The sequence below is a fragment of the Meleagris gallopavo genome, chromosome 7 (genome assembly GCF_905368555.1).
Source record: "Meleagris gallopavo chromosome 7, MGAL_WU_HG_1.1, whole genome shotgun sequence".
Lineage (NCBI taxonomy): Eukaryota > Metazoa > Chordata > Aves > Galliformes > Phasianidae > Meleagris > Meleagris gallopavo.
The window spans coordinates 17,329,331-17,354,077 of record NC_139410.1 but is presented as its reverse complement, the minus strand read 5'-3'; the positions used below and the strand labels follow the sequence as shown (position 1 = coordinate 17,354,077).

The 24,747-nt window shown below is 35.5% G+C and overlaps 1 protein-coding gene across 4 annotated transcripts in view; it reads right to left on the bottom strand.

Annotated features, from left to right (window-relative positions):
• Positions 1-24,745, bottom strand: part of SLC25A12 (solute carrier family 25 member 12) — a 45,812-nt gene extending 21,067 nt beyond the window's left edge. Inside the window, exons 1-9 of one of the 4 annotated variants that reach the window (XM_085228386.1) lie at positions 24,640-24,745; positions 24,144-24,197; positions 18,390-18,532; positions 13,597-13,712; positions 4,386-4,525; positions 3,473-3,619; positions 2,636-2,774; positions 1,251-1,344; positions 568-652 (exon numbers count right to left, since the gene is read on the bottom strand). In XM_085228386.1, coding sequence (XP_085084512.1) covers positions 568-652; positions 1,251-1,344; positions 2,636-2,774; positions 3,473-3,619; positions 4,386-4,525; positions 13,597-13,712; positions 18,390-18,532; positions 24,144-24,197; positions 24,640-24,651 — 930 coding nt within the window. In that variant the 5' untranslated portion in view covers positions 24,652-24,745. Of the gene's footprint in view, positions 1-567; positions 653-1,250; positions 1,345-2,635; positions 2,775-3,472; positions 3,620-4,385; positions 4,526-13,596; positions 13,713-18,389; positions 18,533-20,212; positions 21,197-24,143; positions 24,198-24,306; positions 24,331-24,639 lie in introns of those variants that run through there. The other 3 variants (XM_085228384.1, XM_010713745.4, XM_085228385.1) reach the window with 3 other exon arrangements.
• Positions 24,746-24,747: the final 2 nt, after the last annotated feature.

Below are 24,747 nucleotides of genomic sequence, written 5' to 3'. Positions count from 1 at the left end.
TGAATATTTGCTATATTCCACTTAGGAGAACTTTTCAATCATAATAGTTGAACTAACTTATAATTTTCCTATCACTGATATAGATCCTAGATATTCCAGTGGACACAATCACTTAAAGGAACCTGGTGTATAACAAGGGAAGTGGAAAAGAACAAACTGATTGTAACAATAGTGGGCAGTAGATATAGTTGCCTTTTAACTAGTTTCCAATCACCCAAGAAAGGTAGTGGCCACAATCCAGTACAAAAAAGGAATAACTTACCCATTTCCAAGGATCAGGGCTTGTTGGAAATTCCAAAAGGAAGCAGTCTCCAAGTAAAGATGCTTCTCTTTTGGCTGCCAACCCTTAAATGGGGTTAGGGAGGAGTAAATCCAGGGTTGCAGAGGTGAATTGCTTACTGAATAATATCCTAATTCTACCTTTATAGCAATACATATACAACATGACCCATTTGTTAGGAATCTGTTTAAAGTGCTGGTTTTTTTTTTTTTACTTTCCATATGCATGCACACTTAAACAGTCACTTAATTTCTGCAATTCTGACCGTATATACCACTTTTACCTACCTGCCTCTGGAGTTCTGCCAAGTTGTAAGGTAATGCACCCTCAGCTAGTGGTGCTATTCTCTCAATATCTGCCAAAGTTAATCGCCTTAACACAAGGCAGAGGGAAGTAAATTAGTGTTAGTTAAAATATCAAGCATATTCAATACAGTATTCCTAGCCGCATAACACAGAATACGTCCTGGGTTTAAAAAAAAAAAAAAGCACTTGTCATATTTAAATGCATGCCTAAGAGTTCTGCTATACTGCAATAAAGAATTCTTGGAGTTAGAAGGGCATTCCCTTCTTGTAGCTGTCAAGGGATCTCAGGTAATTCAGAAGGGAGTTCTTGATTACTAGTAATAAAGGATGTAATTCACAACTTAAACCATTTATAGGTATCCCGCTTGAAGAGTTCACATGCTAACAACTATGGGAAACATCAGTAGAGTTAAGAATAATGGAGAATTATAGCCTTCTGGGATTACCATAATGTAATTTTGCTATTTTATATTTAAATCTAGAATGCAACAATCAATAATTGTGCCTGATATACAGGATTCACTTAGAAAATATCTGCATACACCAGCCATTTTACAGTGAATAAACTGTAATGAACAGAACACACAAATTTTAAAATTAAGTAGATTTTGCATAGAAAACAGCAATACAGTTGTAAAATGATAAAATTAATTATCATAAGTTACCCAGTAACACTGTATAAACCTGTAAGTTGGTAAAGAATATCTATTTCCAACGGTGTAACTTGTCCAAATCGTATTGCAGACTGGGTAAATTCCTCTGGATTTAAAAGGGAAGGAGAAATAAAGCAATTGTGTTATTTGTCAAATTTCATCTTTATGGACAACTCTAACAAATAACTTAAATATCATAAAAGAATGAAAACTATCATCAAGAAGCAAAATCCATAATTCAGAAGGTAACTTTAGGAAGACATATATCTTGAAAGAGACCTTTGAAATATAGAGCAAGTATGATTCAATACATTCTGACATTAGCAACATTAATAACATCACACATAAAATTTATGATTTTTTTTCTGAAGTTTCGCTAAATGAACAGAATAATTATCCATTATCCACAGCTTTAAGGGCAACTAACTCATTTATCACCATCATGTCTGTGTTTCTTTTCTCTGTTAGCTCTCAGAGACCCCACAGTTACACGTTCATCTATCCAAATTACACTGCACATTCATTACATGATTGGCAAGCTACAATAAGCAAGTTTTAGCGGTGACAATACAGTAGCTTTTATTCACTACACAAATCCAGGCAAGACTTGTCTTTGCATTTACATCAAGGAAAAAAAAAAAAAAAAAGCCGGGTAATTTGTTAGCACTATTTGGACTACAAGAACAGTTATTTCACACTTTTCTTTAGGGATGTAAAGTATGCTGAGCATCTGAACATAAAACAAACATAAAAGAAAAAAAAAAAAAAAAAAAAGAAAAACTCTGCATGCTTTTTACCACACATAGACTTGGCTGGTCCTGTTCATGCAGGTAATAAAGTCAGAGGTAAAATCTGTCATAAAATGTCTACAAAATAAATCCACTGATGCCTGCTGCAAGACTGATACATGTCTACCTTTCAGTTGTACAGAGACTAACTGTGTCCTATATGTCAACATAAACTACGTAAAATCACTCAGGCCAGAAAAGAAGTTATTAATTATTACCATTTTTCTAAAAAGGATTTAATTGCAGATAAAATGAGCTAAAGCAATATGGAGATTACTGATAATGGATTTTCAAACATAACTCCTTCTATCTTATTTCTTGGCACTTCCTATCTCTAAGCAATAATAAACCTCTTTCAAGTAGTGGTAAAATCCCCAATGAAGTATTATTTTGCAGATATCCATACAAACCAGAGTCCCAATTCTTCTTAGTGAGCTACCTGAAAATCATTACTAACCCACAAGGATGGAAATGACCCTTAAAATACTTCTACAGTAGTGTTAACGTTGCATACTATGCAGCCTCTGACTTGTCTTACCCTGTATGCAACATCAGCTTACAAATTGGACAGAAATAAAATATTAATAAAAAGTAGGAAATATACTTTACCTTTTGTGACTTCAACATCTTTTCTTGTACCTGCTATATTACTGTATATCTTCCTAATGAGATCCATGTTATTCAAAAGGGCATTAAATGCATTGAAGTAGGAGAAGCTGACCTGACGTGAAACAGTTCCACCAGCTACCTGTAAGAATTAAATGACACAGTTAAATGCCTTAAGCCCCTTATTTTCCAGCGCTTTATTACAAATTACAGAAACATTCATTTGGGCAAGTAAAAAAAGAATTAAAGGTATCTTTCTACCTCTGCAATTCTAAGCTAGTTTTAATAGAAATACAACAGTAGAACCAATAGATGGCATATTTTTTGATATAAACTGTAATAAAGTTATCCTTTACCTCATAAACTTTACCTGCACATCTTGCCAATCAAAACTGTAACCATTCTAATTCTACATGCTTATTTTCCAAACATCAAACTGAAAACAATATAAGAGCACATAAAAGGGCAAAATTGTAAGTAGTCTACACCCATTCTGGTCTGTTCTATATGGAAATCTAAAAATCAGATGCTTTAGCCCAAAATTGATATTCTTCCTGTGTAAAATATAGTTTGCTCTGCTTCAGGCAAAAGCACAGTAGACTAACTCAAACTGCATCCAATGGTACTTTAAGCATGTAAACCAGACTGCAAACTTTTCTACCACATAAAAGAGAAGTGTTGCCATGTTTCATCCTGCCAACTCTACTATGAAGGTAATAATTTCTAGCAGTGAGAAAATGATAAACATATAGGAAAAGAAAAAGTGGGAGAGAAGCACTAACATTTTAAAACATCATAGCTATTAAACCCTGAACTCAAGACATTTTTCTTCACACTTACTGAAACTAAATTTTCTTCCACAAATGGTGTCAGCATATGGGAGTGAAGGGTAACCATGACATCACTGAAGTCCAGCCCAGTAATCATCCCACTTTTATTTTTGTCCTTCAATGCAAAGGCTTGTCTTGCATGTTCTGCCTGAAGCTCCTAAGATTAATATTCAGAAATACTGTATTAGCAAATTCTGTAACCCACTGTTCACAAAATTTTGATTTAGTTTATAATCTTACAGCACGCCTAAGTATATTTGTGCATGTAGATCACAAGACAATTGCAATTTAAACTTGAAGGTCAGTCCAAATAAAATAAGAATTCTGCATATTTATTCATTCCATGCACAGATGCATTCCTCTATCACAGAACATCCCATCCCATATTCAATCTCTATTCAATCGTAAGGAAATATTCACTTCCGCTAAATAGTTTGAGAAGCAATATTTGCATACTTATGTTCTGGCTGCTACACATTCCCTTATTCCCCTGATATCGATCTTAAAGATTCAGAGTCCAAGACTAAATATGATTGGGGTTACATGGTTAACAACATCTGGTTATATTAAGGACATAATCTCTGGTTGAGGTTAGTTTCTTTATTAAATTCCTACAACAGAAAAAGGAGACTGCTCAGTCAATGTTGTAACTGCACAAGATTACAACAATCAGTTAAATGGTTAATTTCATGAAAAGAATATTTAATCCCACATATTTATAGGATGATATTCAAGCTAAAGGACAATGAGTAAGCACTCCTTAATGAACTCGCATAGAAAAGTAATAGTTCATTGCTGCTAGGATTAGTATCAGATAATTGTGTTCATTACCAGACTAAGACCAAAATTTATAATGATACAAATTTACTTCTAGAGATGAAAATTGATTTCAGCTGTACTTTGAAAGAAGGTTAATAACTAACCTGAAGAAACTGAGTGAACTCTGTATAGTTAAGATGCTTCTTTCTGTTATGTCCAAAATGCAGCCGAATGAATTCACAATCCCAGTTGAAGGGGATTTGATGATGAATAGTAGTTTGTTCAAATACTTCTTTGACATTTGCTTTAAGGAAGGGAAAAAACAAGAAGTGAGTTTTGGGGTAGATACAAACATTCCAGGAAACAAATAAATAAAGTTTCAAGGAGCTGTTTAAGAAGTTTTGTTGAGAATAGTTACTAACTGAGTTTTTACAGACTTGCATAAGAACACATTTGCTATCCGCTGTGATACTTTCTGTATTACTGCATAAAACTTTGGAGTGTTTTGCCTAGTTTTAATTAAGAAGCAATTTCTCTTTATCCCTTGTACACGACAAATAAGAGCTAATTTGCATTCTGATACAAAAAAAATCAACAGTGGTTCTCCATCTCTGCCAGGAGTCAAATTAAGCCCTTTATCAAGGGCACAAATACCTGCATTACAATCTCACAGAATATCTGTCGTACTAAGTATGGTTTGATTGAAACTTGATTATTACAATCATACAGTCTGAATGTGTCTATTGAAGATAGGTATAAGAAATGCCATCTAAAACATATTATTAGCTCAGCAGAAAGCTCCTTATTAAAAGCTTTTGATAAGGACTTACAAAAAAAATTGAATCCTATAAAACATAATTGGTAGTCTCTGTTATTAAAATGTTTTAAGACAAGTGAAGATAGAGATGTCCTCATACAAATGAAGGAAAAAAAGCTCTCCTTTCAAGATATGGACTTCTCTATATGTACACTGTACAACTGAAATACCAGGCCTAACACATCCAAACTCAAAAGCCTCACCTAAAAAAAAAAGTTTCATTTATTCATACTCAGCGTTGCCATTCTGCAATACAAGTGTGGGTTTTGTGCAGATTATCTGACCAAATAAACAGTACAATTGGACATCTATCCATACCATGCAAAATCTTTTCAAAATCTACTTCGAAGTACTTGAGTTAATGTTAGCTTTCATCAATTAATCTCAAACCTGCTAACTGCCAAAATAAAATGCGGCATATAGCTCAAATTTAAAACAGAATACACACCATTTTGGCTGAAAACACATTTGTTTTTTATAAGTTTAGAATATTTGCTCAACACTGCATCAGTGTATCTGTTAATGAGACATATTAAAGGCATTCTGTGGAACTTCTATTCTAAAACAGTTCTGTCAAAAGACAAAATGTAATCAGAAGAACTTTAATGTCACTTTATCCTTCTATCAAGGCCAATTTACTTGCAGTGTTGCTTTCTCTGTGCTAAAAGACTGCTCGATTCGTACACTCTTTCAGATCTGTAGCTATTCTAGCAGTGGGCAAATCACTCTACAGTTTTATATTTTCAGCAAGGAAAGGAAAGGAAATCTTTAGAACAAATATGTTTCAGAATGAGAACACACAGTAGGATTCTTTCCCTAGATCACTTGCTTCACAGATAGTTTGAGATTACCTATTTAAAGGGCAGACTATGGCTATTGAACGATTTAACTGTAATTTAGCCCTTACCTAAAGGTCTAACACAGACGATAGTTGAAGAACTGCAATTTAAACCAGTTTCCGATGCAAGCTAGGCTAAATGAGGTGTTCAGGTAAGCAGGAAACTTAAAAACCTTGACCACTTTCAATTGCATTCGTATCTACTCACTGATATACTAAGTGAGGGCTAAGAAAATAAGATAAAGTATCACATTCATACCACTAAATTATATTATTTTGCCACATTTCCTTTGAAAGTTTTGTCTGTAGTAGATTTACTCGCCAGAGCTACAGAAATCAGGAGAGGTAAAGTTAAATTCCCCACCTACCATTGATTCACTGTGGCTTCTGACCAAACTAACTTGAGTCTTCACGTACTACAAATAGATCAATGTAGCTCATGGTTAAACTTGCAAAATGGCACTGAACTGTAAAGGGAGCACAAGACTGGTCTGCTTAATTAGATCTACCAAGCTTGGCTACCAGCGTACAAACACAGTGTCTGCTAGAGACTAAACATCTGTAAAACTGACAGCCTTTATAAGTTCTTCTAGTAATGACTAAGGGAAACACACTGAAGCAGCCAGAAAATTTAAGCTGTATTATCTAACTCCTGTTTCCAGCAATTATTTCACAGTGTTAGAGGATGGTTAGGGAAAAAAGTCTCGTTTTTTTTCTGACTTGAAATTATTCATATGTGTTCACATAGACAAAACTTCCAATGATTTTTAATGAGACTGAAACAGCTGATCTTTCCATAACTCTCACTCCAGTGTTTAATTGTACATTACTTCAGTCACTGAGGATTAGCTTCCTTCCAACACTATTGGTTTTCCTTCCAAAAACATTTATCATTAGTCATCAAAATATCACAGGTTGAGATCCATCACCACATAAAAATAGTACTGGTAAACAGATTAATAAATCTATATTTAATAATTGAGTGCATCGACCAACAAGCTTTACAAATTGGTATACAAATCATACCTTGGCTTCTCTGAATATTGAGACACCTTCCCCACCTTTCATCAGTTAACATTAACTGACAATCAGCAATGTATATCTGTTGTTATGTAATGTGTTTAAATACATGGGCTGTACCTCATGCTTATCCTCAAGTTACCTTTGTTTATGAAATATTTGAGTAGCAGGAGCAAAAGCATGTATCAGTTATAAATAAATCAGTTGCAAATAACTGACAGAATTAAAACTGTTGAAACTCTAAATAAAATTTTCTAAAGCCGTTTGGGATTCTCAAGCATCTCTAGAGAACCACTAAGATTTACTAATTTTCTACCCAAAGGTAGCAGTGCTTTCTTCATAATATATCAAGAATATCTTCTTTAATCCAATTCTGTTGGCTTTTCTATTATTTCAGAGTAAATAGTCACCACTATTACTAACAACTCCATGAGAAGAAAAGCTACAAAAGGACAATCACGCTTCATGGATCATACACAATATGATCATGACCTAGACTTTCACCACTTTGAATTAGGATCAAATATCTGATTTTTAAGTATTTTTTTTTCACAGTACAAAGTAATGATAACAAAGAAAATGTTATCTAAATAACATTAAGATATAGGTATTGCTTTTTCCTCTTTTTTTTTTTTAACTCAGTCAAAATCCAATAATGATTCTAAATTAAGATAAACTACAAATCCTTCAAAATTCCACCACAGCTAATTTCCAGGGGGCAAAAAACCAAATTGTTCTTACCTCCTTTCATTTTAGTATGACATTTTACAGAATGCGTTCACTGTTAATGCACGCTGCACATTTGCTAATGCCTTCTCCTACACTTTGCTCATCTTTCCGCAGTGGAATGCTTTCCTACTGAGTGGATAACTTTATTTCTGAGCTTATGGCAAAGCATTTTCTTCTCAGACAGGCATATGAGTCAGTTTCCTGATAACACAGTCAAATTACTATCAGCCCCAGGAACAATAAACCCACTACTCTAGTGCAGCAGTACATTACCTCCAAGGCAACATGCATTCTCTCAAGATTGCTTCAGAATTTCCCCACCCAATCATTTTAAACAAATTATAGATGCCTGGAGCAGCTATCTGCAGGCAGCATATCCACAACCGGATCAGTTCCCATCAATACCATTACCTTGCAGGCTCAGAAAGAGGATATTAGAAAAACACATTCTTTGGCAATAGTGAATTTCAGAGAAGGAGAAAGATTACTCTAAGTTATAAACACCAAGAGATTTTGTTGATTAGGATGAGATAAAGACCATAACACAACACCATCACAACCGAACAGAGCATCACACATCTGAATGCACAGAGAATACTGCTACAGTTCATGCTCTCTCAACGACAAACATTTTTGGCCCCACTCATGGTGGGAACGTGTTTACTACCTCAAATACATCATGAGGTGGAATCGATTATTTTTTACAGAGAACTCTTCAAAATTCAGAGAGAAAATCTCAACATTCCAACGCAATCAGCCTCTTTGCCATTCCCTCTCACAACTGAGACAACATTCTTCATGCCTGTTAGACACAAGCATAAACGAGGTACTTTTAAGCACTAGCATAAATATGCTAGAAGTTTGTTGTTTAAGAGGTTGTTTTTAAATGTCTGCTCAGTTACCTGTGGCCTCATTTGTATGAATTTCAGCCTCAGTGTGCACCGTGCATTTAATGTTTTCTATGCTGCTATTTTTCACTATTCCTACTAACAGCGAATTTCACATATTTTCATTTTCAGCATAAAATAATCACAGATAAAAGGACTTTTATTGTGAGCTTTGCAGCAGATGTACATTAATAGTGATCCAAATATGAATACAGTGAAAAAGACAAGTGGCAAGACAAATGAGAAAACTAAAATAGAAATAGTAGCCTTGCATTTCTACTCTTATTTTAAAAGACTACAACAGTGATTCTGCTCAAGATTAGTGACAGCCATAATAACAAATTGTTTATATAATTTTAATGTAGAGTTCTCCTTTTCAGTTCCCTCTTGCTGAACTCTGATTTTGAACTTGATAGTATGAATAATGTTTGCGATCTCCTTGTGTTCTTAAGTCCTTTATTACTATAAAAAAATAGGGAAGTCTCCCATTAAACACTGCTCCAAACTGTTTGAAACTGTGGCTTAAACCAGGAAGAATCATAAAACAAAAACACCACAGAGAAAAGAAAAACATCGCTGTATCCTACATAGTCAGAAGGTAATAAGCAAAAGGCAGCTTGAAAACAGGCAATGTATGGCAAAGAGAAAGTCAATTGCAGCTTTATATTACTGCACACTTAGTAAGAACACGGTGTTTTTCTTACATCCTCAGATACACAGTCACGTGATCTATCTGTCTATGCTTCTAAAAGTTACCAGCCTTTATGGTTGCAAATAATATTTCACAAAGCAGAACTCTTAAGATTATCTCCAATTCCTAGCATTTTCAATCTAACAGCTCTTTTGGAAATGTTAGAGTGAGTACTAGGAGTGATCTGTATTTCCTGAAAAATAACACTCAAAATCAGAGACTTAAAGCAGCATACATTCAACTCCCTTCTCTTACTCTTCTCACTCACCTTCTTCATGCCTACCACATCCTGTTTAAAGCAAATCTGAATCTTCCTTTCCCAGATTAAAATTTGTTGGCAAATGATTATTTTAAGAAAATAGATGGATGAGATTTCAGTACCACAGTACACTCAGCATCTGAAACAATTTCATTACATCGATGCTTATTTCATTCATTGGCATTGTAATCTTTATATAGTTGGAGTAATAGTTATCCAATCCCTTTATACTCCTCATGTCTTGGAAGAAGAGCCATTATAGTCTACATAATATTTTTAATGTTACGTTGAGCTGCAGGATATTTTTTAAAGCCTTATATTTGGTTTCATAAATATTTTCCATTTTTCTAAAAAATAATTTTAAAACTCTGAATACAGAATAATCATGAAGGTAGTAAAATTGTTTCCAAATCTCACTGCTTTAGCTCTGTTTATCTATCCACATCCGCACAGGTATTTAAATAAAAAATGATCTCCAAAATGCTCCAGTTTATCAGAGAATAGCTTTCTTTGCGGTGACTCTACTCTGCAAAAAGCCTTGAAATTGTATATTCCAATTAGAACTCATACAGTTCTGATCACTGTATGGTTTGTCCAAGGGATAAAATATAAAGATTTTATTTACATTTAGAAAAAAGTATTTCTAGGGAGAAAATTCTGTGATAGTCACACTTGCCTTTTTTGCAGCAAGTAGCATCTGTTTCAGTACAGAACATCTCTAAGTAACTTGAACAGATTTCATGTGAAGATTTGCTCTAGCCTCAATTCAGGTCAAAATTCCTTTACAGCTCTTCCTTAGTGGAACAGCACTAAGTTCATGGTCTGCTTTTAAATATTTCACTCATGTTAAATAGCTTGGTCAGTTACACGCCATGAACAAAACAAAAGAATGATTCTTCTTTTCTGGCTACAGGCAGAAACTCAAAACTAGAAAGATAATACATGGGGGAAAAAATAACACTTTATCTGTCTTAGCTGTTATCTTTTAAATGATATAAAAAAAATGATCAAAGCAATATTGTAAGGGATCATCAACACATTTCCCATAAAATATTAACCTAGGAATCTTTTATGAAGACATGCAAACTTTTAATCATAATTTTTTTCCCCCTATTCTTCATGATTAAAAAGTTAATTTGGATTACACCGCCATTTGTATCACTGGGTTATTAAAATAGTTTGCTCATATGAAGTAGGTCTAATTCAATTTTCTTGCAACAGATCTTAAATACAAAAACTGCAATATACTACCAGTACATCTGTGGCAGTTAGTCATAGACTTCAGGATGTCAAAAATTCCTGGAAGAATATTCCAGAGCAATAAGAAAGTAGAGGACATCCAAGCATCAAATTCAGCACACAAAAAGCATCTCAATTCAACAACATGAATTGAATTAACACAATATTGCATTGACAAAGACGTTGATTAGTGCCACATAGCGGACTTGTATTTCTATCAAACATTTTCTAAAGAATAAAAAATTAATTGCCCTCTTCAATTTTTCAACTCGAAAGACATGGGTTATTTTGTAATGTATATTACATAATGGCTCCTCGCTGGAGAACTGGAAAGCAAACTTTTGCAGAGACAAATCACAGATTGAAGGTAAAGAGAACTGCAAGAAGATTAAGTGCTAAAATACAATCTGAGTTCATGACAGTAACTAAATCCTAGAAAGTAGATGGGAATCTCCCTGGAACAACTTTAAAACATACAGCCAGGTCTAAAGAATCAACAAACACTTAACTCCCTCCAGATAAGTGAAAAATTTGAATAGATTAGGGCAATTTTTGAAAATGCCATACAGTCGTACTGAAATGATTTGGGGACATGACCAGCTTGGGTGCAGAAGAATATGGGATCGGAGCCAGCATGGCTTTTTTCCTCTAGTGTTACGGTTTGAGACCAGCTTAAATACATCAATGTTATCTCATGTCCACCCATCCCAATCCTGTGTTCCACTGTCCAACATTTCCACTCCTTGCTCTAAAAGCACAGTGAAGAAAAACTTCAATAAATCCATCTCAATTACAGCATGACATGCTGATTTGAGTTAGCTTCAGAATCAATACAGTTACATTCCCAAAGCACTGCATATGAGATAGAAAATCTTGACTCGTGTTTGTTCCTGTAATCAACGTGGTTTATCTGTAGTCCAGATAAATTACCTACCAATGTGAGATGACATGTCTAATAGCAATTTACACACTAATTGGCTAAGCTTAATATTTTACTATGACTTTTAGATGTTTATATATTAAAAATTCTACATATTGAGATGCATACAGTATGTTACATTTCACAGTGTAGTAATCTTAATCTATAATTATCTTTACTTATTCAGACCTGCATGGAATGCAAAGTCTACTAACTGAAGAGATCAAGTCTTTCCTTCCTCCTCAGCCATTGGGAAAGATTCTTTGAAGAAAATGAGCAGCGCAAGTGTCATGTTTCACCTTGATCATCTTCCTCCAAAGACTTGGGAAAATCCTAATATATTCTCCTGTTTTTACATGAAACTAAACTCCATGTCCTTCTGTTGATGTGGTGTGAAAATGAAAGAGTGCAGGTCACATTTAAGAAACAGTCTCTAAAGGAAACAAGATCAATTTATAAATTGCAGAGTTACCAAATGTCATATATCATCATTTTTACTTTTCCTACATACATTAATTTGCATAATATCCCTACAAAGTAAAAATAAGTAGCCCATTTTACCAACAACATACAAAATGCAAATGAAAAGGAGCTACAAAACTAAGTACTTCGGATATGATACAACTTACAATTAAATGCAGTCATAATTACAATAAAATTTATTTTGCTAAAACAAGAGGTCATTAGTAAATCTTAAATTCATTAGCAAGTTTGCTATTTGAGGTATATCAGGTATATGAGAAAGGCATGGAGAAAAAAAAATGTGCAACTGCTTTAGTTTCTCTTGTCTGTATTGTTCTTTTAGCTTTAAGATAACAGTGAAAGCAACAATTCAGTCTGATTGAGAAATTTGTGTATCACCTAAGTTGTTTTTTGTTGTTTTACAGAACCAACTATTTCAACTGTGTTTGCATCAGCTAGTACATAATCCTCATTTAGTGAGGTTATTACAGACACGATCATTAACATAGTCACACCAGTTGTGATAGTTTGTCTGCTTTCTGTCTACCTTTACTGACTCCACCTTAGCTTAATTCTAGATGTTGTGTCCAAATTGCTTAGTATTTGACAATTCAGTTAATCATGTAATTTAATAGATGTCATAACTCGAGCAGTGTTTCCATACAAAGACACATGCATTATTTGTTTCAACTTTTTTCAAAGTTGAAAGAGTTTCCATAAAAATGAAGTAGTACAAACAGCAAGTGGTTACAAATCCAAGCACAGTACGTTTGTTCTTTATTGAGCAGTTTATTCTTTTGGATAGAAATAACATATAATTTTCATTAAATAACATTTATCTAATTTTCATAGAACTACAAAGTTTTTTTAATACAAAACCTAGTTCTCCTTAAACTGCAATGTTTTTAAGTGACGTCATAAAGTTAGCCTAAATAATTTTGTCCAATTACTAACATATGTTGAGAGAAAAAAAAAAAGAAACTTAAAAACCATTGTTTCTTCATAATTTTGTAATAATACATTAATCAGCTAGAAGTTACATTCATTATATAAAGGTGCTGCTCAATTGGAATATTAGACTAAGAACTCAAAAGATTAGATCTCTTTCATTTTTATTTTGAACCCTTATCATATTTAATGACAACTCTGCAAAGAGATGAGGAGAATCTAAACAAATTTTAAAAACTCCTCAAGATGAAGGAGATCAAAATTCATGACACATAAGACTTTCACTTAGGATGATTCTGAACAAAACAGTATTAAGTACTTCCACGAAGATGAAAAATCTTGATTCAAAAAGATAGAACAAAATATATTTTTACTATGCATTTTTTAAGCTTGTAAAACTTGGAAGAAAAAAATTACTCATGCAAACTGTTTAAGGAAATGAGTAAAACACTATGTAAAGTGTGTTTCTAGCTATGAGAGCTACTCTTGCATTCCTACTATTATTACTTTCTTAAACCGTTTTTGTTTTTTTGTTGTTGTTTTGTTGTTTTTTTAGACATTCTTACCAAATGTTACTTCTCCATTGCCATTCTTGTCAAATAACTGAAAAGCAACAACGAATATTGCATCTGGAGTACACAAAACAGATTCAAATGCCAAAAATTCTTGAAAGGAAATCAACCTACAAAGGAAAATACAGAAGTTATAAAGATTTCAACAGACTATACACAATATCAATAACATTTTGTACTTGATGCTCTAAGTGTTCTGATTCAATTATTAAAATTAAGTTCTACTACTCAAAAGTTAAGATTCTATACTAGAAATAGAAAGAGTTGTTTGTTATAATTGAGTAGTTACTTAAGCTTTATGTGGCTCACTTTCTTGTACCAGAAGAGGAGTGGAGTTCTTCATACCCACTAATAACAAAATATAACCAATTCTCAGTGAGTACGGACTCTTTACTAACTCATAAATATAAATTTACACAGACAGCACTTAAAAATTGATACATAAAAAAATCCATAAGAGTTCTATCAGCATGAAATTCAAGGATCTGTTGTTATATTAATTTTAATAACATATTAATTACATAATAATTAATAATTTTTATATTTCTCGTGAAAAAGAAAAGTGTTTAATGTAAGCATAGGAAGATCCTATACAATATATATACTCTTAAAACAACATATTCATAATAAAGTTATACTTTACTATGTATATATTTAAAAAAATTACACCTCAAATATTACATGAACTTGAAGGTCATATAAAGCAAGGAAAGGACAAGAAAGAGAGAAACAAGAATGTTTGGAGAGTTAAGACATGATCAAGGAAGCTAAGGATTTGAGCGTAACACTTCATTGCAAGACAATGAGCTGCATGTGTGAGACATTCACCATACAGAAAAATGCAACTCAGGATGTATCAGGAGACCTGTTTTTAGTCGAGAAGAGGAAGCAGCAGTATCGCCAGACAGGACTCTCACAACATCTCTAGAATGCTGCATACAAACCGAAGTCCTCATTTTCAACACACACACACAGACTTGAATGGATGCACAAATACGACAATCACAAAGAACTCCTCTAGAGAAACTCAGTTTACTATGACAAGTAGAAAAAAAAAGAAAAGATCCTACATAAGAGAAGCTACAGCAAGACAAGCCTCAAGTCAGAAGATAAGTGATCATGTTGGCACAGAACAACAAAACTGCACTGTGTATCCATAAGGATATGTCATGTGGGCACATGCCATGGCCTTTCAAAACAGTGCAAGCAAAATCCCTAGGTTTTAAAAACAACAGCCAGATTGATGAGAGTTTTCCACTCAGTTTCAGGCTCCTGAGTACAGACATAAGCGATGGCATATCTATTTTAACATCAAATAAATTGTCAGTGGGAATAAGAATTTTCAACATTTTTAAGTAAAAATGTACTACTTAGTTAGATGTTGTTAAAACAAGTAGATATCTCTGTAGGTGGTACATTTCATTAAATGTACATAAATGATCCGAATTTATAAAATGAACTCTTTTAGTAAATTTGATAGTACATTTAGTAACTTCCACAGAAAATCATTAGCTCATAATTATTACTCCATAAATAGATCACTTATTGTTAAACACACATATAAAATCCTCTTAGGGGAAAAACATCTAACCATTACATAGTCTTACATAGCTTACATAGTCTTTGTCAAAGTATATGCAAAGTAGAGTTGAGATACTTCAACAAGATCATGTATTTTAACATACATGCATATATGCAGCATACAGAAAATGCAGAAAAAAATGCGACTTTGGAAGGAATTAAGACATGGAAAACATAGAATTACATTATTAATTTCTCGTACATTATCCATGAAATCAAAGATGAGAAAATGGTTTTCCAGACGCAAAGTCAACTTCACGCAAAGGATGAGCCTGATAGATAAAGGTCTAGTATCAAAGAAATTGAGTCTTTGATACTATTAATCTTTCAAATAATTGGGAATATTCTTATTTCCAAACACATCACACATACAAGCGCAAATCTAGTGTTAATTCCTAACCAGGAAGGTTTATGACAGACAAAAATCAAGTGATGATCCCTGTAGAATTCATTCTTGTAGAAGCCTGAACCTGAAAGAAATCATTCTCCAGAAAGCTCCCTTTAACAGTGCCTACAGCAATAGGAGATAGATACATTCAACTTCCCTTCTATATATTCTATATATTCAGCTTGCAATGTCTAAAAGCAGGAATATTTTCAGCAATCCCATCAGGGTGGAAATAACAAGAGGTAGATTAAATGGAACAAGCAAGCTTCCCAACCAAACACTAGTTAAGCATCATTCTGTGAATCTGCTGTACTCTTATTTTATTGTTATCATTTTTAAAAAATTCCATTCCTCTTATTTCTTCTGCATTGTCACTCTCCAAAAGCACACAAAGTAAGCCACATGCTTACAGTTATTCTGTCTTTCCTTGTTTCCTACTACAACTTTTTGCTCTTTATCCACACAACACAGCTTTTGGACATAACATATAACCTTGCTGTGACTGTCCACAAAGTGAAACATTGACTCTTTCTTCAGGAGCTCATTGAAGAACCCACTTTCAAACTCTAAGAATGATATGCTGATAGGCAGAGTAGCCAGAAACAGGCAATTAAAATGTAGAATCTGAAACGACTACTGAAATTTTGCAGGTTTGAAGGCAGAAGTTTTTTTTTTTTATTTTAAAACCTGAATATCTACAATATCAGATAGGACTTCTGTAACTGAGAAGGTGGTTTTGACGCATTTATATGTGAGTACATTATTAATAAAGGATATGTACCCTAATCCTAATTTTAAAAGTAGTGCCAGCAATCTGTGATACAGGAATGCTTAATAGCAGCATCAGTGAAGTTCCACTGCATTTAACAGATAACAGACAACTCTAATTTAGACCTTGTCAGGCAAGCCTAGCAGATTTTGAAAACTGATACAGGAATGAAATTTCATAACGGGACCAAAGCTTCTCAATTACTTGCTGCGTGACCTTGGACTGTCTTTTGATTCACAAGTATCTGTACAAAATAAGAATAGTGATACCTCTTTGGACTTTATAAATTAATTTTTAAGACCGTGGAAGGATGTAATGTATTACTGGAATTCAGCAGAAGACTACAATAACTATTAATGCTACAGATTAAATTCTCTGTACTGATGATGCAAGATTTTGGCATATCACAGCTAACTATAAAAGGAATAATGCAAATGCAAAAATAAGTAAACCAATGATTGATGTGGGTATAGCACTCTTGAATGCTAGTACTCACACATGAATTAATGAGTAGAGAAATACAGATTACAACACTTAAGAGAATACATTTCAGCCAAATATCAACAGGTGCAAGTTCAATGTTTCCACACAGAACCAGATGGAGGACACTTACCCATATCTGATTACCTCACTTCCAACATTACCCAGACTAGAAAAAAGGCACCTAAGAAAAGCTTATATTCACAGAGAGAACAACAGAAAAACCCGATGTCTCATTGTCAAGTTCTGTGGTAGCAATTAAAAAAAAATTACTGACTTCTTACTGTTTCTGAAGAAACATACACCCTAAAAGACAATCAACAGCTTTCAGAGAAACAAGGTACTCAACATGTTGGTTTAGCAGTCATCAGTTAGACTATTACTTCAACAGATGTGTACATTTTTAATCTGTGCATTTTCAATCTGAAACAACACAACAAACTACTGCCACGTACTACAAGCAGTGAGACAAGTTATTTGGATTTATCAAACACACACACACACACACACACACACACACACATATATTACAGTTATTATCAAAATGCTGCAATTTTATTTTTGGAAGCTATCATTACATCAAATAGGAGATTTTATATTTCTCATTTACTATAAAATTTCTCATTTTTTACATATAAAATTCTGTTTGTAAAGTACAGACACTGTGCAAGTTGCTCAGGATGCTGTGCAAACTAGTAAAACCTTCTTAAACAAAATATAGAAAAACAAAAGCATTTAAGTGATGTCAAAGGTCTGGTTCAGACTCATAAAACCAATGAAGTTAAGGGACTTTCAAATGAATATAAATGATATCTATTTACACATTTTATTTTAACAGCAACTTTCCATCTCTTCTCTATAATGCACTCCCTTCTTTCTGCAGTTTTGACCTCTTCTCTGATTCATCTTGATCTCTTCACTTAAAAATGCCCATGCTTGCACACAGCAAAAGAAGATTCTTCTTTGAAGACAAATAGGTTAGAGGGTACCACCTCAATGGAATGGACATTTTATATGTTAATTTCAGAAAGAAGTCTAAAAGCAAGCAATATCACCTATAAGCAATGCCAGAAAAGCTGTATGTGGTGTGACCTCATCTGAATTAGGCAAACACCTTCTTGCTTCATATACTCAGTAGTGTCTCTTCTTCCTAATAGCCAGAACACTAAAAAAAGTCCTCAGTTGTTTGATACGAATTGTACTCCTTTTCCACTTTTCCATGTTTAATTGTGCATACTAAGGACTCTTAGTATCCAGTCATGGATGCGAGTACACAAAAAAGAACTTTTGCAAAGCAGTCAGACTGCATTAAACTGATTTACGGTGTATCTTCCTCTGCATTTGCAGTAATTGCCAAATCTCCTTTAAAAGTGAACTCTACACTGTTAATCATTGTCTCTTTTTCCTCAAGTTCCACAAAGTTAGTCTACTGCACTTGAGAGAAAAAAAAAAGTTATCTAATTAAGCTTGAAGAATAATAAAATCAATACTGCATTTTGGAAAATGCAATTACCAAAGAAACACATTACCAACACATTACAGGCTTCTAATGGAAAACAAAATTCTCACCCATCTTTAGTTTGATCTGCCACTCCAGCCAACAGCTGTACTGTTTTAGGATTGTAACGTGGATCTGTATAGAGTCCTAGGTATTTCTGCACAAAATCTTCTGGGGTCATGTAACGCTCTCCATCTTTCTCAACACTGGCATACTAGAGAGATAGCAAAAAAAAAAACAAAACCACATAACAATTAATCCATTTAGACATTAATTATCAGTGATCACCAAATCAGCATCTTTATTGACTATCACTTAAACAGTGCAACTGCATTCAACTGCTCTAAATTAAAGGATTTGGTTAAAACATGCAATTGCATTGTAATGCTAGTTGTCCATGTGGTCCCTGTGGAATAATGTATCCAAAAAAAAAAAAACCAAAAGACAATCATGCATTTTCATAAACGGTCAGGTAATTGCACAAATTTACAACTACAGCTTTTCAATTGCAGTTGCACTGTGAAAACACAGTACAAACTTCCTCTCAAAGTTTCTAGTACAAGACATCTTCTAATTAATTGATCCTAATCACTATCACTCATAATTACTGTACATACTTAAACTGTTTTCTCCTTTTGTGAGAAATAATTTTTCAGATTTGTTTGTCCAGAAATGAACAGCTTTGGCATTTCTCACTTAAATAACAAATTTACTGATCATGTATAAAAAATAATTCAAGATGGCAGAACAGTTGCAGATTTTTTTTTCTATTTATGACATAACAATAAACTTAGATACAAAACTTAAGTTTTCAGATTGTAAGATTAAACTATGTCTACATGCTAGAACGTAGAAAAGTAGCTCATAAAAGATTTCTAGTTCACTAACTTACTGCAATCAAATGCATTTTACTGACTGAATGTTTCTAAGCATATTTGCTCACAAAACCTGTAAGCAAGCTTATTTAATAGCTTTAAATCCATCTCCTCCTGTACAATCAGTCTACTTGTATACAGAATGCAAATCTTCACACATACACATAAAAACATGTTCCTTCAGAGAAACAACGTTACAAAATTTCACGGCTGTTTCATGAGAATATTGGTGTGAAATGGAAGTACTGGCTTTCAGTTCATTTGTACAAATGCAGTACACATTCCTAGGCTCCAGCCATTGAAGGATATCAGCCTAAGAGTTCTCTGCAGAAAAGGCAACGTTCACTCCATTCCCATCTGCTATAGCGCAACATTTATGCAAGGAAATCTGAACTTCAATCTAAGGCCTTATCCATCATTTGCAACATTTCCACTATATACTGTTACATCTTGAGTCACGTGAGACAGGTTTTTGTGAAAGAGTAACAAAAAGAGCCCCTGCCAGGAACCCACAGGAATGACAATGCCACCTATACAACATACCTGGTAAGCTGTAACATTCTATTAGGATTAAGGAAATCACTTCTGTCTCCTATGCTCCTTTTACCACATTCTGCCAGGATGCTGTTTCAGCATAGAGTATCAGCACCAAAATCCCCTCAGGCACCTCCCTTAGATTCCCACAACTCTTCCACAACTCCTCATCTCTACCACACCACATGGTTGTGATAAGAGATTTTCGCAAGACTACAGTAAATGATTTCACTCATCCATAATTAATACAGATGATTTCCACAGAACAGGAACACAGAGCAACGGACAGGAATCCCACAATTCAGCGCTGCTGCCGACGCGATGACGTGATGAAAGCGTGGCTTCACTGTAACGGCTTGGAAAGGTTCTCTTCCCAGCCTTTGCGTAATCAATGAATATACAGATGTTATAACTAAGAAATATTCAGGAAAGTTAGGCTAAGTAAAATTATTGTAACAGGAGAATAATAAATGGAAAATGCTTACCGATGCTGTAGGTTCACAATATTCTCCACTAGGAGCAATCTCCAGAAAGAGATCCTTCCTCAGTGGCAGTCAGCACTTAAATGGGGTCTAGGAGAGGTGCACCTGTAGCACAGCTGAATTGCCTTCACCTGTGCTCCCGTGGCTGACTCATTGCTTGCCTCAGGTGCTCAATCAGAGGTTCAGGCCGAGACCAGCAGTTCCCATACAGCCTTATATTGATATGACTAAAAAGCACGTTATGAAGTACAGCTCTGCTGCAACACACGTAATCTGACTGAAGTTTTATAAACAAAGGACCACAGAATATGAAGAGCATTGAACACATCTTTAAAGAAAACAGAATTCAACTGCGTGACAATTGAGGGTGTTACAAAGATGATAAAAAATGCAAATGCTATTGCCTTTCTAAATTCAGGCACCAATTTATCTGAGTATATCACACATAACGAATTGTTAGAGTTAGGTGTACGGGAAATTTTGTTAAAAATTTGGAGACTAAAATAATCAAAGGACAGATACGTTCAGCTCCATACGAGAAGGTCATGGTATTTGGAAAGAGCCTGGCCATAAGCCAATAAATTAAGGCCTGACAAAGTAGCTAGGCTATTCCCTTTTGGCACGTATTTACAAAATCTGTCCTCAAGTGACACTTTCACCATACAGCTTACGTATCTTTTGCAATTAGACAAGGCAATTGTTAACTTCAATTTGCATATAAAATATGACACACTAATTAAATTTCTCTTTTCCTCAGGCATGAATTAGATTACTGTTTATTTATTTTATTTTTTTTAATCTTAATGTACATTTATAGACTGCCTCAGGCACACGGTGAGTTTCCATGACCTTTTTGTAAACCTCATCACAAAATACAAACACACAAAAACTCTATTTGTACCACATAGTATGAGGTATCACCACACTTCTAGAAGTGATGCATAGTTTGAAAAGTCAGTTAGCTTTCAGTTTAAAGAGATTTCTCTCCCAACAATTCTATCATGGCAGAAGAGAAAGTAGTTCCAAAACAAAAGAGTCCTGTAGTATTTTCAATATATTATTTTTAGTAAGATTAGTCTCAGTTCTGAGTATTCAGGACATTTTTAAGGGAGGTGGGGGGAGTGCTTCCTGTATGAAAATTTGAAAATGTCATCATGATTATTTCTCCACTTTGCTGAACAGGTTTCATTTACATTCAGCTGACAGAGAATCATTCAGCTATCTTTCCTCAGGGTTGACTGTATCTTGCTTAAGGAAAAAGAATGAAGGCTCGCTAAGATACCTGTTAACTGTCATTTGATGCAAGTCTTTGATCCTTCACAGATTTGATTTTCTTCTGTTATGGCTGTCACTGAAGTCAGTGGTTAGTAAACATCTAAGAGGTGATTTATTTGATGGTGTATACAGTGACGTTTTAACCGTGTTCTGCAAGTAGGGAATGGATTATATAGAAATAATAGCATAACATTTAGCTCATACAAGTGAAGCTTTAAATTTTTAATGATTTAAAATAAAACACATAGCGAGCTTCAGAAATTCTGAGAAAGGTAGAAGTCAAGCATCCGTTAATATATACCTTAAACTTTGACAGAGGAGTTGGCATTATTGTATTGGAGGATATGTATGAATAGAAGGAAATTTAAGTACACTCTCTAAGAATAAGGTCAGTGACGAAGGGGCCCAGAGTTCCCATCTTGCCTTGCATCCATTTCCAAGGGAAGCCAAATTTAGAAGGAATGCACGCCCTTTAACTGAAGCTGACAGAACAGGCCTGCACCCTCAGGAAAGAGCACAACATATCTGACCCTTGAAGTGTGCAACACTAAGAGTATTTCATAACTAGACAGTACAATCGAGTCTTGGAAAGACTGGGTTCTCTTCAGATTTTGTTAATGTTTGCAACTAAGTTTGCTTGCTATCTATCAAACTAATATAATATCATCTTCAACTAGAATTAATTCTAAAATTCTATAGCCCATCTTCCCAAAAACATATAAATTCTTCCTATGCAACTGTGTGTCTGAGTAACTTGTCTTTTGTTTTTTAATACAATCCTCAGGCACTCAAGGGGAGATGAGAGCTTTTGCACTTTTGACTCCTCAGGGCATCAACTGTGGAGTATTTGCTTTTTAGGTTACTAAAACAGACATTGTCATATCAACAACTTCAAGATTAAGCTCCTCTCCACTTTTTCATGTATCATCAATGTCAAGGACTTCAAATACTTATTTCGAGAAGCAAGTACATCTATTGACTTGAAGATTCATACTGAGTCTACTTTTCCAAGTTAAATAAAGTATTTTCATATCATAATTCTCGGTTTGTTTTTTTTTTTTGCAATCCAATATGCAGAATTATCTTTCCTGAAAAAGTCCACAAGAAGAGCAATGTGATGTTCCAGAAGCACACATCTTTATACCATTTGTGCATTCCTTGTATAAAAAAAAAAAAGTCTTATGAATAAGAAATGAATCTGTGATAGAGTAACTTCAACTTGAAACTAACATTTAGGCTTTCATGGCTTGACTCCAAAAATCTAAATTTTAGCATTCAAACAACACTGTCAGAATAATCCATTGTACAGAGCAAAGATCCCACCAAACGATGGTTGAAGCATAATCTCTCTCTCAGGCAAAAAGGTTTCTCCATCTACTTAGTATTTATTAGATAATAAGGTAGGACTGAAAGCTACATGTCAGAGATGCCACAACAGAATTCATTACTTAGAAAATCGTGGAATCATTAAAGTTGGAAAAGACCACTAAAATAATCTAGACCAACTATCAATGCATCATCACCATGCCCACTAACCCACGTCCCAAGTGCCACATCTACTCTTCTTGAAGATCTCCAGGGACAGTGACTCCACTGCCTGCCTGAGCTGCCTGTTCTAATACCTCATCACTCCTTCTGACAAGAAATTTTTCCTAATACCCAACCTGAGCCTCCCCTGGCACAACTTAAGGCCGTTCCTTCTGCTCCTATCACTGTTAGCTGGGAGAAGAGGCCAACCCCCACCTCACGACAACCTCCTTTCAGTCACTGTAGAGAGTGACAAGGTTTCCCCCAAGTCTCCTTCTCTATAGACTGAACAATCCCAACTCCCTCAGCTGCTCCCCATACACTTCTGTTCCAGACCTTCCATTGCTTCACTGCCCTACTCTGGACATGCTGCAGGGCCTCAATATCTTTCGCATTGTGAGGGGCCCAAAACTGAACACAGTAGTAATACTTATTTATATATTATTTCCTTCTTTACAGAGTAAAACTTCTTGAATTTAGCATGCAATATTCAAAAGGAAAGAAAAAAAGATACCGTTGTGATTTTAGAAAAATGAGTGGCCCAGCTATGGACCTAAAACAGCTGCTATTGTTCTAGCCACCTATTTCAAACCTTCTCAAAAGTTACAGATTGATTGGCTTTTCCTTTCAGATTGATGGTTCGCTGTAACTAAGAGGAGTGGATAAAACAACACCATTATTCAGATAGAGCAATTCTAATGCCCTACATGAGAGGTAATACTATGAAATACATCAATCTTAACAATAACAATTCAAAATTCTGAAAACATTGCCAACAGTCCACCCATTTGCAGAAGGATCACGGCTGAAGCTTACAGACAAGTCACACAGCCATAGAAGTCAGAACAGCGCAGAAGCATGCACTTAAAATAACAGTCTCGGTTACAGTTGCAATCATTTCTGTCACAGGAATTTAGAAAAGATTTCAGAAAACGCTGTAAGGCTACGATGGCTAACCACGACCCACACAGCAGCGGCTCCCCTCAGTGCCTGAGGCCCCCTACCCTGCGTGCAACCTCAGCTTCTGTCCACATAACCAATTTTGTCCCCTCACCAACACGCAGACGGTGCTGTGACAAACAGCCAAAAACACAAGTCTGCTGGCCAAGCAGCATCAGATGAGTCTGTTTACCTGCAAAAAGATACTTCGTAGTTCGGCAGGATCTGCTCTTTTGGTGGAAGGCACCTGCAAATAAAAGTAAGGTAACGCTTCACCAGCTGAGCTACAGACACAACTCGCGAACAGAACGCAATTCGCGCCGATAAAGGCAGCGGTATCAGCTCTCTTATCTAACCGATAAGCGGACTCAAACACGACACTCCGGATCACCGTCACCCGTCCGGTCAGCCAGGTGCCGCCGACAGCCGTCCCAGCGCGCGGGGCTCTGCGCCGCGCCCGTCCCTCAGGATGCGGAGCTCCGGGCCCCGACCGTTCCCGTCCCGCACGCGCCGACTAACGACCTCGGCCCGAGCCGCTTCCCCTCGGCAGGCAGAGGCAGGGCAGGCAGCGCTGCCCCTTCCCCGCGGCCGCCCCACTACCGCCGGCTTCCTCCCGCATCCCCCCGGGGCCCCGCGGGCGGTAGGAGAGGCCGCCCGCCTCCTCCCGCGCCCGACGACGGAGGAGTCACCTTGACCGCCATGCTGCGCCGGCGAGCGAGAGGAGGAGCCGCGCGCCTCTACCCACCCGCCGCGCCGCCGCCTCGGCGCAGCGCCGTGGGAGGCAGCGCCCGGCCCCG